Source organism: Lonchura striata, chromosome 3 (assembly GCF_046129695.1).
Source record: "Lonchura striata isolate bLonStr1 chromosome 3, bLonStr1.mat, whole genome shotgun sequence".
NCBI lineage: Eukaryota > Metazoa > Chordata > Aves > Passeriformes > Estrildidae > Lonchura > Lonchura striata.
In genome coordinates this window covers 107,221,789-107,242,089 of record NC_134605.1, presented here as the reverse complement: position 1 = coordinate 107,242,089, position 20,301 = coordinate 107,221,789, and the positions used below count along the sequence as shown (strand labels likewise).

At 43.2% G+C, this 20,301-nt stretch overlaps 1 protein-coding gene across 1 annotated transcript in view; it reads right to left on the bottom strand.

The window, feature by feature from the left end:
- The window catches only part of EVA1A (eva-1 homolog A, regulator of programmed cell death), a 199,818-nt gene that overhangs the window by 7,492 nt on the left and 172,025 nt on the right, over positions 1-20,301 (bottom strand). Inside the window, exon 6 of the mRNA XM_021529805.3 lies at positions 3,569-3,733. Within this exon, the coding sequence (XP_021385480.2) occupies positions 3,569-3,733 (165 nt within the window). The remainder of the gene's footprint in view (positions 1-3,568; positions 3,734-20,301) is intronic.

Sequence of the window (20,301 nt, the reverse complement as noted above, 5' to 3'; positions counted from 1 at the left end):
TGAGCACATACCCCATCTGCATCCAGGCATCATCATCTCTCCCCCATCTCCTCCTCTTTCATGTCAGCACTTAGACACACCCACCTATGCTACAGCAAATATATAATCAGGTTTCTTTTCTCTTACGTAAATCAAAGGAGCCTTTATCAACAGTGGGTTCAGCTAAGCTTGTAGGGAAGAATGGAAAACACAGGCAGAGCCCACAACCCTCTGCTGGTGTGGTGCTGTAGTGATCCATCCACACCTGGCAAACAGACGTGCTTTCTCTCCAGCCTTCATGGGGAAGGACAGACCTGAGTTTATCACTTCCTTCAGAAGCCTGTTCGTATTGTGTTTCACCCAGACACCCTTTCCCCTCTGGAGAGGTGAGTGAACATGGGTTAATGATTTGATTTTATTTGTGGAAGACTAGAGCTAAGGAGGCAGTTCATTCCAGGAGGCTCAAAGAGACCCTTTCAGACCTTATCAGCTCACTGCTGAGGGCTCCCCACACCTTGATCTGCAGGCAGACACCCCCCAGTACTCACTACTCACAGAACAGTAATTATTTTCAACACAGGAAAAAGTGCACAGGATCCAACTCCATCATCCATGTGAGTTTTTACCTGTAGCTATCATAGATTTTCAGGCTCCCTCCTCTGGGTGTCTAGTTCTGGCCAAAAGCAAACATCACCGTAAAATCACAGACTTGCACCTGGCTTCCACTTATCTGCAGGTATTAAATTCAGGACACTGCCAGTTCCACCTCCAGTGATGCCACCAGTGCCATGCAAGCAAAGGCATTCTGTCAGGAGTGATGATGTGAGATGTCTCTGTTCCTTGGCTGCCTGACCCATCTCCTTTCCCTGCAAACCCAGCAGCATGAGACATCACGTTCAGCTTCCTGCTGTGGGTGCCAGGAAGCAGCTCAGCCCAAGGAAGCAGTAACAGAAAGTGAGGAGTGTCAAAGAGAACAGGTAATACTGGATGGAGAAGGACTGAGGGCAGGAATCTGTGCAGTGATGCCAAGTCCTAATCTGCCTCAAGGAGAACCAGCAGGGATGGATGTCCAGGTGTCACTGTGAGGAATCAGCCCCAAGGAATGTGGGCACAGCTGTACCTCTGCCACTGAATAGCTGCATGACCTTGGGAAAGCCACATGGTCAAGGTTACCACCATGTTAATGACTGGACTTTGAGCAAAGTGTCTAAACATGAGTGCTTGGGTGTCATATCCCAAAGTGTAAAATACCCCAAGAGCTTTAGTAGAATAGAGGTTATTGCAGATCCCTTGTGCAAAAGGGACACAGAGGGTCCAAGGGCACATTTGACAGGAAATCAATAGCCACATTTCAAAATTTTTTTTAGTTCAGATTTTTTTTTTTTAATTCAGATTAACATGCCCTCTAATATCTCCTTTATCCTCCCTGTCTGGTAAATCTGCCTGTACAAGTTCTCAAATTTTTCCCTACCGCTGTCCCAAGGAAATCCACAGACAGAGCATAAATATTTAACATCTAAGAACTGAACCTAAAATTTGGGTATTTCAGGGCATCTCAAGTAGCACCATGTATCTAAACTAAGGCAAGAGAATCCTGCTATTAGTTGATGGATAGCAGAGAGTCATTCAGCTCTCCCCACAGCAGAAGCTTGATGTATGTGCTCATACACAAACACCTAAGACACCCCAGGGTAAGGAGCCCTCCTTACCATGCAGAGTTGGCAGGTATAAGGAGGGATGCAGGGGAAATGCCCACCCTTCTATAAGCCAGGTGAACACCCCAGGTCATCACAAATATAGGGATAACTGAATCCTATCTGAGAGGTCTCCTGATTGAGGTCTGGCTCTGAACTAATTAAGATCCCTTCACAATCAAGGAAAATGAAGGGCACCACCAGGAAATAATCTCATACATATTTCCTATGTGAGAGGGACACCATTTCTGTTGGGTGTGGAGCAGCCCTTATAAACCACGTGCCACAACAGTGTCTTCAGGAGGCAGAGTAAGGGATAACTCCTCTCGAGATGTGAGATGTAAGAAGAATCCCTTTTTTTTTTATTTTCACTTTTAACTTGTCAAATGAATAGATGCAATCAAACATTTTTAAATTAATACTGCCCTGCATACACTGAACTCCAGCAAAGAGCACCACAAAACCACAGAACTGGTTTTATCATTGGCAGGATTGTACAAGCACAGACACGGAAAACAGAAAATGACTGGACTTATGCAGAACAGAAAAAACAAACACACACAATTTCACAAGGGCTATGTGTTGCTGCACTATGTGGTTCCCTGGTCTGCCATTGCTTTCAGGATCATACAAAAAGATATCCCCTTTCCTCCTTGCTAGCTTTGAAGACTTTTCAATGTCTAATCAGCTCACTACTACTGGTTTTCTCCTCACCACTCTTTCTTAGTTTGCCAGTCAGTTGAACAGCTTCTATGTGAGTTTACACCAAAGCTGAACAAAATTCTTTCAGCCAGCAGTAAATTTGCCCAATACCATAGTATAAGCACAAGAGAGGTTATTCGTTATATCAGGCTGATGTTAGCAAATAGTTTTAACAAAAGAAATAAAACAGGAAGGGACACTACAGAAATTTTCAAGTATTTTGTTATTTTTGAAACATTCTTCTAGATTTTAATTTCAAAATGACATCTTTGTTTGAAAAGTGGTGCATATTTTGAAAATGAATGAATAAACAATGTGAAAACTAAACAAAAGGTGTCATTCATAGAAGTAAAATGTTTAGATGAGTGGAAATCAGTTCAGGATATTTTTCCTCACTTAAAAGACTCTCCAGGATCCCAATATTTGTTTGGGCTTAATTTAAAACTCTTCTCCTTGACAGTTTTTCAGTAAGACATCCAAACTGACAAACCTGTTATTGCTAGTTTTTATTTATTTGTGAACTGACTATCCAAGCTGTGGATTAATTTTGCCAGGAGTGTAGACAGAGACAAGCTCTACCCATACCTACCCCTCAAGCTGAATCTCTGGGAGCACAGACTGGGATTTTCAGTAGTGTTATAAACCATCTCCTGCATACTGGGAAACAACACAAAACCACCAAGGAACCCAACACGTGCTCACCTGTGCTCTTCCTTTATTCATACACCACCCCTTCTTCCTACTCACTTATCCCTAGAGATGGCTAAGATCTGACTTCATTCATATCTTTTCACTTTGCATTTTATGAAAATTGCCTTGTATTTCAAAGCCCAGTTGAAAACTTCTCTGTCCCATGAGGCAGATCTAGTGTCTCTGCCCTGTTTATTTATTTATTTATTTATTTATTTATTTATTTATTTATTTTGCCACTAGACAGGTCTGGAAAGTATTTCTGAGATGAATTTGGACATGCATGGCCATGACTGCTATTCCAAGAAACCTGGCATTTCTTGAACAGTTTCTCAGTTCACTTTAGCCAGTTGTTGGTCACATCTTGAAGCTGTCACAGCCATTTCTGACTGTGACTTGGATGGCATTTAGGAGCAATACAGAAATCCAGAGAAGAGGAGATGGAAAGGAACAGTTATCACAACACTGTTAGGTCTGGGCAACACCACAATGGTCACAGCTACCTGTGAGAGCTCGCTCTATGTTGGAAGAAGAGACATCCGAAAGGAACACGCCGTCCCCTATAACATTGGGGTCAAACACTCTTGGCTGCAGTGGAAAATGTGGCTTCTGATACTCTTGTTGATTAGTTGGTCTTGCCTGAGTTTCATGCAGAAGCTTCTTGGGAACTGAAAGAGAGGAGCAAGAACAGCACAGTTGTTAGAGTGAGTTATTTCAGCTGGTCAATAAGAATTGTCACATCATGCTACGGGCTCAGCTGATAGTTAATTATACCACATGCAGCCCAAACAGACACTCATTTTCCACTACGATGAATGCTCTCCAAATGGCAGCACATAGACATTCAATGAGAGAATGCTGGAAACCATAAAGTGATTAAGATACTGTTTATTTACAAATAAGCCTTGAGACTAGGCTAAGGATCAGATTCAGAATGTTATGTTTAGACACTCATCTCAAAAACTGAAATAGAGCTTAGTAAACCAGGCTTTGGCCTCAGCTCTAGACGTCAAAGCACTCCAGTCAGAGTTCTCTGTTTCTACCATGACAGAAGACTGGACAGGATGCCCTACAGCAATGGGAGCTATGCCTGAAATCCTGCTTCTCTCAGCCATCAAGCTGCTGGCTCAAGACTGAACATCAGAAGTTCCCATCCACCCCAGATTCACAAAACCAAACTCTAGAGGATGCTGCTCATGTGAAATTATAAAGCTTATTTAATCCATCACAAAAGTAAGTTCCTGCTATAAGAAATTCTCACACCCTGTGAGATCCAAAATACGCTGTTTCCCATTGAGTTTTAGCCTGTAAGATGGGAAAGGCCCATTCTCCATTCCCACCATCCTGAGGAACATGAAGACTCAGCTAATCCCTACTACTGTCTCTTTTGTCAGCCACAGCATGAGCAATATACACATGAAATGATGGGTTAATACATGACAGACTTTTTTTATGTCTCTGGTCTCTTCTTTGGACCAAAGCATGCCCTAATAACACGAGTGTTTTCTCCTCCTTACAAGGCCAGTTCTTCAGCTGTACAACCAGGTAAAGAAATCAAAGCTGGTGTAGCTGCCTCAGTGTACACCCACTGAAGGTGAATCCACACAGTGAATTCACTCATTTCCCCTGTAGGGACAAATAATGGAGTCATCTATGAAGCTGAACCAGTTCTCTTCCTCAGCCACAGCCAACACCTGAAGCTATTTCAGAGCAAAGTGCTTCTCCATACAAAGAGACAAAATATATATGCAGGTCTTTCTCGTCAAAAAGTAGAGGAATTGAGTGATGAAAGACAAAAATAAATTACAATTTCCACAGGAGAAAGATTTTTTTTTTCCTGTCACTGACTATACATTAATGCCTAGCAGACAATGAAGACTTCAGACTGCTTAAGACACAGACTGTTGAGCACTAGGCACAAGTTCAGTGGACCTACATAAGCTTCAAGAGATTTCTGGGATGCCTGTTTCCCCTTTCTCCAAGTGTAACACTGCCTTCCTCTCTCATTCCAAACAGGCTGCCACCTCCCAGTGCCTCAGTTTCCCCAGGGCTCCACTTGGATCACGCTATCTCTCATCTCCACCCTTCACAGGGGCGTGAAGAAGCACAATTAAAAATGCAAAGCACTTTGAGATGTTTGGCAGAAGCTTGAAGGAGAACTGGGAAAGAGGGTAGCTCTGGATCAGAAAGGAAATTCCTGCCTGCCCCCTGCAGCTAATCAGCTGCCAGACTGGAACAGGAGATTTAATCACATCCATTAAATTTGCCTGCATCGCCCACCACATTACTGGTGGGTGAAGTGTTCCAACCACTTTGTTTACATTATGTTTGACTTACTGTCTTTGCTGAGGCAAAGAAAATTGTAACGAGATTTACAGACTGACCTCCTGTATTAGGCTGCCAGGACATCAGCACTGAAGTTCTTGCATTATTAGAAGAGTCATGCTAGGTCAGGAAACAGACAGAAAACCCCTCTGCTTCTGAATATCAAAGAGCTGGCACAGAGGTTTCTAGTGAAAACTGAATTGGCAACAGTTGGAAGGCAGCAAAAAAACACATCCCCTAGTAGGAATCAGACAGGAATGAGGGGGATACCTGTGCCAGGGAAATAGCAGAAAGTCTGTAGAGTGGGTGGGTAGAACAGAGATTATCCTGCAAACCACAGCCAGGGAGAACTGCAGTTCTGGGTGCCAGATTTGAGGCACCCAAAAGGACGCATAGGGCTCAGCACCCCCCAAAAATAGTCCTGTTGCTCTATCTCAGACTGAGGACCTGATAAGTATTTAAAAGACATAGAACATTTTCCTTTATACACTTTTCAGCCAAACTGCATCCCAGCAACCTGTTGATAGGCATCCAGTGAAGAAAATGAAGCAAAAAGCTTTCAATTTTCAGACTTACTCTTCTTCATAAATATCTCCTTTACCTCTCAGCATTCGTGACCATCTCCAGGGCACAAGACAGGCTGGATGAACCTGCATCTTTTATAAAAACAGTGACACTACCCAACACTACCCTACTTAAATATTTGAGTGAAGTAGGGGAAAGAAACACCATCATCTCTGGGTGTTCCTAAGCACGCCCAGAGAACTGAGATACGGCTTTTCCATCTTGGCATCTGCACCACCACCATTTGAATGCTACCTACAGGACCAGGGGAGGAGTCAGGAGTCAGGAGTCAAGCAAAACATTGCTAAATCAGACAGCAGCAGTAGAGAAGTATTCAAGGAGAAGCATTGATAGAGAGTATTAAGAGAGTATTATTGTCACTGCACCTCATCAAGTAGGGCTGTGCTGTTACCTCTGTGGGATGGCTGAGGACATAAAACAGAGGTGGCTGTGAGATTCCCAAAAGCAGGCATGTGCTTAACATCTGTGACTAGCACATACTTTGGGACTTTCAAAAATTCCAAGGGGTGCTTTTCTTCACGTCAGCAACTAGATCCCTTTAAAACTCTGGAAGCAACTTAGAGCAGCACTGGATGTCTACAGCACGCAAACTTGGACTTTTCCATTTCAAGGGATCATTTTTCTCCATAAACATCTTGAGTACATTTTGCCAGGAAAGGCCCATCTTTGCAAAGAGTACACAGAGAGATGGCATGCAGCAAGTCTGCTCCTTTTCTAGTTTATATGATACACAGCTTTCTTTTGATTTAGAAAGACTGTGAATAGGAAAGCACTTCTCAAGTGTAAAATACCTCACAATTTCCAGTTAGCTCCTATGTGGCAGCCAACTCCACAAGAAAGATTAAACATCTGGTTCCTTTGAAATGCCCTCCTTAAATTCTCCAGGGAGGAGTGCATCTGACACAAAGCATGGCATGAGTTAAAGCAAAGTGTCAAGGAAAGTTATTTATTATTAAAACCACCAGAATAAAAGTACCAAGGATTTTAGTCTTATCTCAGTATTAAGCACAGAAATCCTGGCAGGGAAGGGTTGTCACTTGTTCTGCTCCATGCAATCAAGCAGAGAAGTTAAAGCAATTCAGTCAGCAGAATGAGTGATGGATCAAGAGGAGAAGAATCAGCTTCAATCAAAGCGTTCACACACCTCATAGTCAGGAACCCTGCACTTAAAAATGCACATGAGAAATGAGCTTGAGTCATTCAGAAGAGAGGAGATGAGTTGCTCTGGGGCATCTAGGGACTTTCAGTCTCTCAGGGGGCAGCAGTCAGCATTGAGATGTGGGTATTTATCCAAACAATAAAATTCTACAGCAACTTGGGCTGTGCATCTGAGAAGCAGAGGTGGCACTTTAGGTCTAACTTTTCAGATGGCAAGCCTTGCTCAGCCACTCACCCTGGGGCTCAACTCAAACATCACCACATGGATTCCATGTCAGCCAGGACTTGATCTAGTGACAAAGTGTCACTATCTCTGTGACACTCCATAAAGGTACCTGCAGAAGTTGGTTCTAGGTTATAAATCTGCAAAGGAGCTTTTGGATCAGCAAGTTCATTCCTCTTCCATTACAGGCTTTCAAGTCTTTACATAATCCCCCTGTGTCTGCTTTAAAAGCAATCCCAGCTCCCACTGCTCATCTGTCCGAATCAACATTGTGTTAGCAATAATTTATAGCAGTTCCCAACCCAAGAGCTGCATTACCCATCTGCAATGAATTAATGGCACCAATCTCACAATGAAACCTCTCCTGAACTGCCTGGCAGCCTCCTCCCACTGCAGAAACAGGGGTGAAGGAAAATCAAAGCCAGAGTGTGCTCTCAAGGGCAGAGCAGATCCATCAGAGTCGCTGGGAGCAGCCAGCAGGACAGTGTGAAAGGCACATGCTGGTGCTGCTGACAGTATCCTTATTTGTACTCAGCGGAGACGCCTTCTGCTGGAATTTTCACACAAGCAGTTTCTTGTGTGGCCAAAAAATCCAGAGCTGATGAAAAGAAAAAGTTACTGTGTCTACAGGCAGCAACATTCCAAATTGCAATGCTAAGAGATGGAAAAGGCCAGTCAATACCTCACCACTGTTCTTTAAGAAGAGAGTCTCAGACTGTTTTGGGTTGGAAGGGACCTTAAAGACTACCTTGTTCCAACTCCCCTGCCCTGGGCAGGGACACCTTCCACCAGACCAGGTTGCTCCAAGCCCCATCCAGCCTTGGCCTTGGACACTTCCAGGGATGGGGCAGCCACAGCATTGCTGGGCAACCTCTGCCAGTCAAGAATTTCTTCCTAATACCCAATCTAGACCTACTCTTTTTCAGTTTAAAGCCATTCCTCCTTGGCTTGTCATCACATGTCCATGTTCCTCCTCAGGTTTCTTGTAGGCCTCTTCATGTACGAAAAGACCATAATAAGATAATTTGCTGTGTTTCCTATGTTGATCTCTCTAGTTTTAAACACTCCAGTCCTGGGGGTTCAACCAATTGCCACAACATATTATTTTCAGAGTAATACTGCTCTTTCTGTGTAATTATGTTCCAGCGTTGTTGTGTGTTTCAATTTAAGCACATATATTATTCCCATAATCAAAACAGTTGATGCTATAGCCCCCATATTTTATGGATGGGGAATTGGCTCAGGGACAGAGTTTTGAAAGTGTTTAAATATCCAAATTATTTGTCCAATCTCACAGAGGGAGTCTGTGCCAAAGAAAGGAAACAAGCTCAGCCTTGCATTCAAACCATTCCCTCTTTTTGCTAATTTGATCATTTGGTGTTTTCTGATGCTTGTTCTGTCCTAAACAGGCTTAAAGACTTCCACTCCCAGGAAGCAATTATTCCCTGACCTTCATCTTCACTGGATATAGACATCAGTCAACTGGAAGGGATCAATGAAAGCTCAGTGTTTAAAACACACAGACAAGGGGCTTGTAATTTCCAGTCCTCTGCTCTATATTCTCCTGTGCATTTGCTCCCAAAGCTCAGCATGATTAAAGCAAATCTGCAGGATCTTCAGCAAACTCTCCTGAGCATACTTGAAGCAGAGTGCAATTTGAGCAAAAACATTACTGTCTCACCAAGGAAAATTACAACCAAGCCTTTTATCTGGGCAGGTTGGGGCCAGGAACCGTTGGTGCTCAACATATTTTTAAAATAATAATAATAATAATAATAAAACACTCCTGTGAGTAAACACCCAATATAAACTACTGCATGTTTTTAGAGGTACCATCTCTGAAGGATTCTTTTTTGAGACTTAAAAATTCACAGCATTCATCCTGAAATAGAATCATCCATGATTCCAAGTTGTTATAAGAAAGCAATTCCTTAGTACACATGTATATGGCTCTCTCAAACTGCAGAACTAACAGTGGGTTTTGTGCAGTAAAACCTAAATTCAGTAAGCAGTCAATCAACAATACCTATTAAATAATGGATATATCTCAGAACATATCTCAGAACAGTCAGAAAGCAAGAAGGAAAAATCCCATGCAAAAGAAGACTGCACCTGGTGACAACAGTAACACCACTGTGTAGCTGGAAACACGGAGGTGCAAGATGATAATTTGATTAACAAAAGTAAATTGAGGCACAGCCTACCCCCTTGGCTTTATCCCAAAGGTCTCAGACACAGCCAAGGAATAAGTTGAAACCTTTTCCAGCTATCCTTGCTCCATCTAGCTCAGGGCCTCAGATGGAAAGAGGTTTTGCTTCTTCTCATGATCACGTGTTGTGTCAGACAACCAAAGCCTATCTTCAAGTCCTGCCCTGCCACCAGACATTCTGACAGAGGGAGTTTTTGGTCAGATAGGAGTATAATCACCTGATTATCAGGAGATCATCAGATCCTGCCGCTCTCAAATGTCTCCATGAGCCTTGGAAAAGGCTGAGCAACCCTGACATCAGCTCTGTACCTTGGCTACAAAGGCATGTCATACCTATATCCTATATTTTATTTTATTAATATACATTTATTATATTATATATTTATTAGTTATGTCATACCATGTCCTGTATTTTATTTAGAGTGAAGGTACAATACCATTTCAACAGGAAGTATAAATTGTCCCAGGAGACAACAGGAGACATGAAGGGACTTTCTGCAACAGACCATAAGTCTGAAAGTTGGGATTTGATCAACAAACTGCCATGAAAAACCTTCACTCTCACAAAAATTCCCAAACACCAAATCAGAGATTTAATAAATCCTCAGCTTCCATCTCCTTCAGTTATTTTGCAAAAAACATTTTTTCACCCAGCATGGATATAGGCTGCAACCCTGAAACCGAATGCAAAGCCCAAGAGCAAGAGGGTGTTCCTCAGCCTGCTGCAGGCGTGTTTTCCATGCATGGTGCTCCAAACCACCAATAGCAAGGAAGTGACTCATGCCAGTTACAGTAAGGCCACTTCCAAGCACAGTGCAGAAAGCAAGGGAGACTGTCTGGGAAATGAGCTCTGTCACAACCAAAGCCACCTACACCTCCCCGAGCCCTCAGCCTGCACCAGGACCCTCCCTCCAGACTCTGCCCAAAGCAGGAATCTGTCTGTTCTGCTGGTGGTTTGGGGGTGGTGGGAAGTGGTACAAGCTGGGATGTCTAACACAACCCATAAAATCTTTCAGATCACTCTGCCAAGACTCCTTCTGAGACAGCCCAGATGCTTTGCCTTTTACTGTATCTCCTGGCAGCAGCCAGCTACAGAAGTGTTGTGCAATAAGAATATAAATATAATACATACAACCCTTTCTCTTATTTGCCCTCCACAGAAAAAGACATGCTTATCCTTTTCACATGCATCTGCAATCAAAGAAGTTATTTCCAAAGTAGAAGCAATTCCAGTCCAGAAACAAAGCCCAAAATTAGCTCAGTCTCACCCTTGCTCCCAGTGAAATCTCTCGCAGGTAAAAGGCCCAGTGATGTGAGAGGCTCTGGGAGATGAAGGAGATGTAGGAAATGCTCACCTCCAACTGAGACTCCACGGGGAAGAGACAAACAGGAGCACCATTCCCTCCCAGGCTCTCCTCCTCCTGCACAGGGCAACAGAACTCCCTGAACTCCTCTGATTTCTGCCTGCCCAGAAATGCAATAACCTTATTAGAAGATCCAATTCACCTAATCTAGGAACTCAACACATGCCCTGTAGGTACCTAAGGAAGAAGTCCTTCTTAAATAAGCTATGTTCCTAAGCTCCCTGTATCATCAACAGTGAAAGGTGTTTCAAAGGTGGGTGCCTTTGAAAGCCTCCAGGGAAGATTCTGTCTACTTAAATTTAGGGGCCTAATTAGGGATAGTTAATGAATCATAATGTTACCTTTGGATTTATTCTCCTGAGTGTATCTGAGTTGAAATCTTATGAACTGCCTCACCTCTTTTACTCAGATATTTTTCTGCTATCTTGAACTTTCCAAATCTGAATTTGAAGCTATAAAACACCTTAATTTCTATCCAGTGATGCATGTGCTCGATCTGTCCACAGGCAGTTTTCCTACTGCTTTCATAGCCATGAAAGTCAGTTGTTCTTCTTTCATCATCTGAAATGTAATAACAGAATATGAAGCATCTATTGCCAGCAACTCATAAATCCCCTGCTTGATGTGGCTTTTGGTCTCCAAAGGGCACAGGGGAAAGCATCGCATGTGCCAGTCTGCTCCCTACATGTTCTATTTGGAAAGAAAAATGGATCAAAAGGAAGAAAGCCTTGTAAGAGATACCTGCAGATACAAAGACTTACTTTCATCTGGTAAATTTCTGCCTGCTCCCAAAGTCAAGAGAATTCTGCATTTTCACAAGATAACATATCTTGAGGAGGATGAGACTCAAGCTGATTCTTGTCCAAATTCCAGCATGCTCAGCTGCATCCCACCATGGCACCTTTGCCACCTGTAGCTGTAGGACCTTGCTGCATCTCATCTCCACCAGACCCAGAAGAATCAAATTAACAAGGAAGTCAGGCTCATTCTGTCAGTCTTACCTATTTCCCCTATTTAGGCTGCATTTCCCACATGCTTTTACTGGGGCTTTGCAAACCAGCCCTGGCTTTCTTAGGCATTTAGGGAATATTTGTTTGTTGGTCTCTTCAGAGAGACTTATTAGAACCTGGAATTATATGCAATGCTCTGAATATATCCACTCCACTTTGGATCAAAGTAGAGTTACACTAATTTTCAGACTTTGACACAACTCCTATTTCTTTTCATCATTTTCACTCATTTTAGTCAAACATTTAACACGCCAAGACTTTAGCTGAGTTGGTCAGACCCTGGTGCTAAAAATGCCAAGTTTGTGCCATTCACTTAAGAGCTGGACTTGGTGATCCTTGTGGGTCCCTTCCAACCCAGAGTACTGTGATTACTCTTATAATACAGAACAGTTTTGACATATTGGCTATAGGCTTGGCAGAAATTCTTTTGTGCCTCTTATCTGTTTTTCAGGAAATATGTGGCACAAAATGTGGCTCTCAGGAGGACACTGACAGAGAGTGAGTATTGTGTGTTCAAGTGTACTGATCCAGAGTCAGGGCATTGCTCATGCAAGGAATTGTTCACCAGCAAGGGAGAGTCTCTGTACTCAGGATGCCAGCCCATACCCAAGTGGTTCCAGCCCTGCAAGTTATCAGGAAACATCTGAGTCACAGCAACCAATTCTGTAAAACCTGGGCCAAATGACACTCCCTTGAATTTCAGTGAAAGCTGTACACAAACACCATCAGGGAAAATAGCCCTTGGACATCTTCATGGCTGTGTACCCAAGGCAGTGTTTGGGTGAGCATTATCTATCACTGTGAGACACTTAAATGAGAGCCAGGGCAAGGATATCCAAGATAAAGTAGGGAGAAAGGGATGGAGTAAAGGACCAGAGGTCCTGAAACCCTCTAGAGCTGATGGGAAGCAATGCCAGCCTCCACCAAGCACAGAAGAGGAACAGCAGGCAAGCAGAAGCCCAGGGAGGCAAGGAAGGTACCAGGGAAAATAACATCTACAGCTACATTGCACTGCCCAAATATTTTAATGAAGAGTAAGAATCCTCATACTTTGTAGTAGATAGGGACAGGCGAATGGAAGATCTCGGGATGTGACGGAAAGAAAGACCCCTCCCCTCTCACCCTGCAGCACATTATCTATTACCCCCAGAGCATGTAACCACACCTAACCCAGTAGTTTTCCACTCCTGACTAACTCTAGAGACCCTACCAACCCCCCCTGACGTAGCAAAGTCCCCCGAGACTATTTAAACCCATGAGATAAGATAATAAAGGCCTTTGACCGTCCACCACATTGGTGTTAGCGTGTGTTGTTGGCCCGAGTAGCCCGGGCGAAGCCGGGCTGCCGTGCTGTTCCTTGCAACCAGGTCGCCTTGCCTTCCCCTGAAGGCAACATACTTCAGCATCTGTACCAACAACTAGCCTGGTATGATCCAATCATTATATTCCAAGAGTTAGGAACATAATTTTTCCTCCAAGACTACCGACCAAGTTAGATATTTAGGGGATTTTCTGTGCTGGGCTCTGAAGTAATGTCACCCACCCTATAGTCCACTAACCACTGATGACCTCTGAGGCACCAGAAGAGCAATTCAACAAAGAAACATAACTCAAAGAGAAAACACAACCAGCACATCTCTGGATGTTCTCCCATGTTTTGTCTCAGTGTCTGCTGGCAGGCACAGCCTGGAGATTCTTCCCATCTGCTCTCCTTGCATAATCAAAGTGTTGGTAATTATGGCAGAAAACTATGCTATGTACAAAAATATTTTCTTTTTATCCAAGAGCTACTTATCCAAAAGTGAGTGCTAGTTCTTTATCTGTTCATCAGCTTTTCCTATTTGCAATCAAACAGCAGAGAACTAGGCAAGCGGCTAGAAGTTTTTCCCAAAAAGAGCAGTGTCTTGATAGCAGAAGATGAGGAATGTCATCGGAAAACAGCTGGTAACCTCTGCCATTAAAGGCAGTGACTTCTTCTGGTCACTTGTTTGACTTAGCGTGGCAGTTCCCAGGGTCCCACGAGATGCCCAAACTGGAAACCCTGCACAGAGAAAGGTTATCAATTGCATTGGAATAAAGATTAGGAGTGAACAAGACTGTGTAAGGCAGCTACAGGGCTAAATGACCTTCAATTTTACACAGATGAATGCTGATCAGTATTTACTGAACAAAAACACAGCTTAGTTTGAGACCCAAAACTCAGTGTGGGGATCACTGGATCCTCAGTGGTTCAGCACTTGGCTTATAGAAACCAGGCTACACTAACAAACTTGAAATCCAAGGATCTGTGAACAAAGTGGCAAAACTGTTTTCAATATAAATCCTTCCATTCACATGGTTATAACCTATGAGACATCCTCCTTTGGGGCTGAGATTTCCTGAGCACAGTGGAAAGTTTGAGGAAAAACCCTATAGATGTTTTTTAATTATGAGTATTAAGCCTCCCCTGTTTTTTCAAAGAAGTACATTTACAGGCAGAACCTCTCTAACACACAGCATCAGCTTTAAATAATCTGGCTTGGAGACTGTGAAAAGTTCTTTGCCTGGTTTATATATTTTATTTATTTATTTTTCTGGTAGAAAAACACGTAGCATGCATCATCTTGCTTCCATGCATACCCCAAGGGAGCAGCAAGGACTTCAAGCCCAAATCTTACAATTGCTACTGTGAGTAACTGCCAGTTTTGTGAAACAGCAAATTACAGTCACTTTCCTGACCCCACATAAAAGCAGATACACACCATGGAAAACAATGCCAGGGTTTTGTTATAGCCCAGTGAGGGTGTTCCTGAGCACCTACCCCATGCACTTATGCAATTTGCCCTGCAGCTACAGTCTGGAAGCACTAGGAAGAAACTGTGGGAATACTCAGTACTGGATTCTTGTGTGGCAGCTTTCCAGCACTTAATAGTATTTTTTTTCTTTTAAGAGAACACAAGGTTTTTTTAAGCTAAGTGTTTGTTTCTATTAGGCTTCATGAAATGTTCAGCAGGGATATTTCTTCTGAACCAGTCTATTCTTTCCCACTCTCCTCACATGTTATTAAGATTAATTTATATTAATATCTCAAATGATACCTGGATTCACATCACCTAATTGAAGGTATTTTACTGGGATGGGAGGGGGTTAATTTGTCCCTCCATCAGTTATAGAGATAGGTTGACTAATCCCCAGTTTAACCCCCTTGGTTAAATAGCTGCATTAGTGCAAATAAAGCTTTGCAAGGTTGAGCTGCAAGCTTGCACATTATGTATGGATATACATTCAGGTGTAGGACATTGCTGGGCAAAAAGCTTCTCTCATTTATTCCAAAGTTAAAAGAGGTAAACAATCCTGAATCAAATCCTACCCACCTATTAATGCAGAAATTATTCCAGGACTGCTTGGGTCTCCCTTGTGAGCTCTCTAACAGGCTGGCAGGTCTCTGAAGATTCTGACTACTTGCAATACTTGATTCACCAGGTTGCAACCCCAGCCAAGCCCCAGGGGATCATTCTGGGAAGGTCAGCAATGCTCTTCTTCTGGTGGCCTTCGCTAAGCACTGCCCAGTTTCTGCATATTTGGGTAGCAAGGCCCATCCACTGGCATTGCTCCCCTTTCAAAATTACTGAATTCAATCAGTTAAAACATGTGAATGGAGACACATCTTATCCTTCCATGTGTTTAAAAGTGTTTCTTATCACATATTCCAAAGGAAATGCAGGTTGCTAACTCACAGCCAAGGAATTCCATACTGTAGGACCTCTATTTTTAGGCTTCCTTTTTGGGATTCTTAGAAAAAACATGACTTTAACACATACCTTTGCTGCTAGCAACTTGAACCCAGGGCAGAGTCTTTATCTGTCATGCACTCAGTTTAAGGTGCCACTTCTTTCAAGTGGAATATAATGCTCTGTACTGCAGTATTTGTTCCCTCCACTGGATATCTTGAGCCCACCAAGCCTGATATCTTATCATCAGATAAAAGGATTAATCCAGCACAAAGAGGCTGTGAGCACCTTTTGAACATGTAAACCTTTAACAAACAAATTTCCTGGGTGGGGGGATAGACAGGGATGGTTTATGAGACCCTGTAAAGAGCAGAGAAACTCATAAATACAGTCCATCAAAATACTTCTGTCCCCTGCTGGGATAACCCCACCTCATACCACAGGAGCCACTGCCCATCTCTGTAAAGACACTTGCTGCAGGACTGGCTCAGCTCACAAACTGAAGCTGCCAAAGGAAAATTAATCCCTATCAGTGCAGCTGCACAGGATAAAATCTACCTCACAGGCTGCTTGGGTTATAGTGGCAAGATAATATTAATTGCAATTCCAATAACCATCCACATTACCTAAAATCTGAAGTAATCCACCTTAATTACCTTAACTCTAATAACTGCATGGAATCATAACAGCTAGAGGAGAAAAATAGTTGTTAACTTGTTGACTGACAGATGCAGACTGCTGATATGAGATATATCAAATATTATAGTATTAAAACTGACCTCAGCTTGGCAGGAGAAGGCTATGATTCATGCCCATAACTCCTGGGCACAGGGGGAATACAATAAATAATTGAACAAAGATCAAAGCATTGGCTGTTTCAGTGGAATAAGACAGGAGATTAATCTCATTTACACTCAGGTAAACCTTCTTCCTAACCTTCTCCCAGTTCAGCAAGAACTGCAGCAAGTCCACTGTACAAGTCTGTTACATCACTGCCTTGTTTAGACCTCTACCATTCCATTAAAATCAATGTTTTAGTATAGGGTGAGAACTGGATCACTATACTGGCTGGTCTGAGCTTTCCACCTTTGAGATGATTCAGATTTTCTCTGTGAAAAAATAAATAACCTATCTTAAAAATCTGTATTTAAAAAAAAAAAACAACCTTGCCTCAAAGCTATTTTTTTCACCCTTGAGCAAATAACTCACTTCCAAATATGTTCCAGGAAATGTAAAGTCTAAGACAAATAGAGTTCAAAGTGAGGCTCATTGTGAAAGAGGCACACTAATTATGAACACTGTATGGAGAAGAAATGGCATCTTGGTGTTTGTACAGCAGCTGGTGCAAAGAACTGCCTGCCCAGTTTCCCAACAGCAACCTCCACTCTGGAGGCACCCCAGGACCAGTCTGCAGCCAAGTTTCACAGAGCTGGAAATTGAAATCCATCTTCAGGCTGGTCTCCCTTCAGCAAGCTGATAAAAGGAGTGAAATGGTTGGGACATTATTCAAACTCGGGCATCTAATGGGACATATGAGCAGTAACTCTGATCTCTCACTGGTTTCCCAGGCTCTTCCAAGGGGAATCACAGCAGTTTGTACTGCAGGGTCTTGCACCAAGACTCATGCAGCTCATACCACCCTCTAGATCTGCTTTGATGGAACTGAAAGGACAGAGGTGAAATGAATGGTCAGATGACTCTTCAAATAATCATAAAATGGTTTGGGTTGGAAGGAATCTTTAAAGATCACCTAATGCAAACCCCTGCAATGAGCAGGGACATGTACCTGACCTCGAAGACCAAGCCTCCCTGTTTCCCTGCAGGCCAAGCAGACAGTGAAGTGGTTGGTGCTGCTTGTTATGCATGAAGACAATGTCCACCCTCAGATTTTGTATTTCCCCAGATCGTCTTCAGAGGCAGAAAATATTCTTCCTCAGTTGTGTCTTGATGTCATCTGAAGATGTGTTTTTGTTAGCTTCTCTGAAAGTTATCTGAAGTTAACAAGCACCTGGCTGAGGAGGAAGAGGGATGCTGTGATCTGAAGAGGAGCTTGCACATTGTAGTGATGACCCTACCCACATCAGCAGACCCTGGCCTTCAAGCAAAGGGTGCCTGAAATCATCCCACAATCACAGAAGCATCAAGATTGGAAGGGACTTTCAAGATAAATTAGTCCAAACCATCAACCCAGCCCCACCATAATCACCCCTAAAAGATATCCACATCCTGACACCTCTTGAACACTTCCAGACAGTGATTCCACCACCTCCCTCAGCAACTTATTCCAATGCCCAACTGGTATTTCAGTGAATCTATTTTTTTTTCTAATATCTAATCTGAACCTCCCCTGGTGCAACTGAAGGTCATTTCTTCTCATCCTTTCACTTGAGACATGGTAGAAAAGACTGGCCCTCACCTGGCTACAGCCTCCTTTCAGGGAGTTGTAGAGAGCAGTGTGGTCTGCTCTGAGCTTTAACACTAAGCACCCCCAGCTCCCTCAGCCACTCCTCATATGACATTTTCTAGACCCTTCACCAGCTTCATCACCATAAACAATCAGCAAGCCTGGGAAGGAAAATGTGTGTGGTCCTTCCAGTGTTCTGTTTAGACCTGTGAAGATTTTGTGATAGATAAAATAAAGATCACCTAATCCTTGAAAATGTTTACAGTGACACAAGGAGCATTAACCTCCACTCTTATACGTTCTGGAAGAAGTAAACTGTGATTGCTGTGATGCAAGAAAATGAAACACACCATTCACCTGGTACAGTGTGACCTTTGTGTTGTTAAACTTGGTTCACACTCAAAACAGGGTGACTCCATCCAAAATGCCTGCTGGGAACAGCATGTGGTCGCTGCTGACTTCTAAGCCATGTCCAGACATGCAACATAAAATGTCACTTCTGTAACTTAGCAGGAGTCCAGAGAGTTCCAGTGCCATGGATCACAGAATTATGGAATAATAAATGCCTTGGGCTGAAACAAACCCCACAGACCACCTAGCTCCAAGCCCCCTGCCATGGCAGAGATGCCACCCTTTAGACCAGGTTGCCAGGGCACCACCAACCTTGCCAAGGTGTCAGGAGCTGGGCTTTGGCACTATTTTGTTCATTAGTACAGAAGTGCTCGGTGAAGTCCAGAGGTCAAACACAAAGACAAAGCAGCTGTGCAAGCCTGGGAGGTCACTGCTGCTCCTCAGGGCTCAGAGCATCTGGGACATCACATCACACGTCTGTGGCAGCACAACAGACAGAGGACCCAGTGATGACCTGGAGATGTGTCAGGCCAAGCAAGGAGCTGAATTTGCTGCCTGTCCACAGCAAAGAAAGCTGGAACAGCCCTGTGGGACTGTACCCAGACACAGGGCTGTGACACCCAGATCAGGGACGTTATCAGCTGTGTGTTATCTGAATAGACAGCCCTTTAGAAACACTGAATGCTGAAATGCTCCACAGGCAAAGAAGATGGCTGAAAAAATTTGCCTGGTCTCCTCTGACCTGTCCCTGCACACAACCATGTTTGTGGACCAGCCATGTCTGTGGCAAAAATACTGATTGCATGCAGAGATACCTGCTCCAACAGCCCATCTCTGCTGCACCATCTGCCCTCATGGAGCAGGACACATTCCTTCAACTTGTCAGAGCTCTGGGGAGAGCAGCTCTCAGCCTCCTCTGAGGATGAAGGGATTGAACTCAGCCAACCCGGGCTGAACACTCTTATCAAACTACTTTTATCAAACTACTTTGTTAGCACAGCATAAACCTTCTACTGCCCAGAAACAGGAAGGAAATGCATCACCACATCTTTCCCCAATGCCTGCTTGTTCTATTAAACACATGGAACACAAAGGTTGTGTTAGAGAGTTCAGCAGGCTCCTGTGATTGCAAAAGGATTTCATACTCAATATCTCATCCATCAAGGATCCAGCAGGGTTTAAGGGAAAGATGGTGGGATAAAATAGTCTCCTGGGTCAAATTCAAGTCATAAATGTTGCTCCTTTTTATGCCAAAGGGAAGTCTTTGACTTCTAATCTTTCCATATTTCAGTTAAATGATGCAAATGACAGAGAACTAAAATAGATGATAGATGCACAGCTAAACCTCCCCCATGTTCTTGAGTTCCCAAGCTTTCCCTTCTAAATGCCACTACAACCACTCTGTAAAACTACGGTGGAACTTATTCTTAAGCCATGCTTATATCAATCATTTGATTTAATGAGCAAAGATTGCTTCCCATCAGTGTTTGTTTTCCTGTGATAGAACCAACTGTAGAGATAAAAGATAACTTCCTATGCTCATTTCCATCTAGACAAGGCTTCAAAGCCACACTTGGACAATTGACCATGATTGCATTTTTCCAAAAATGTGATGCTATAATCAGATATTAAAAATCCTCTCGCCCTCTCAGTTTGACTGAGTGAAAACAAAAGTCCATTTTCTGATGGAGCTCCCTCAGGCCAACACCTCGAGCTCTTGAAAGAAGAATATCCTGCCTAAAGAGGGTAGATTTAGATTGAATACTAGGAAGAAATTCTTGACTGTGAGGGTGATGGAGCCCTGGCACAGGTTGCCCAGAGAAGTTTTTGATGCTCTATCCCTGGAAGTGTTCAAGGCCAGGTTGGACAAGATTTGGAGTAACCTGGGATAGTGGAA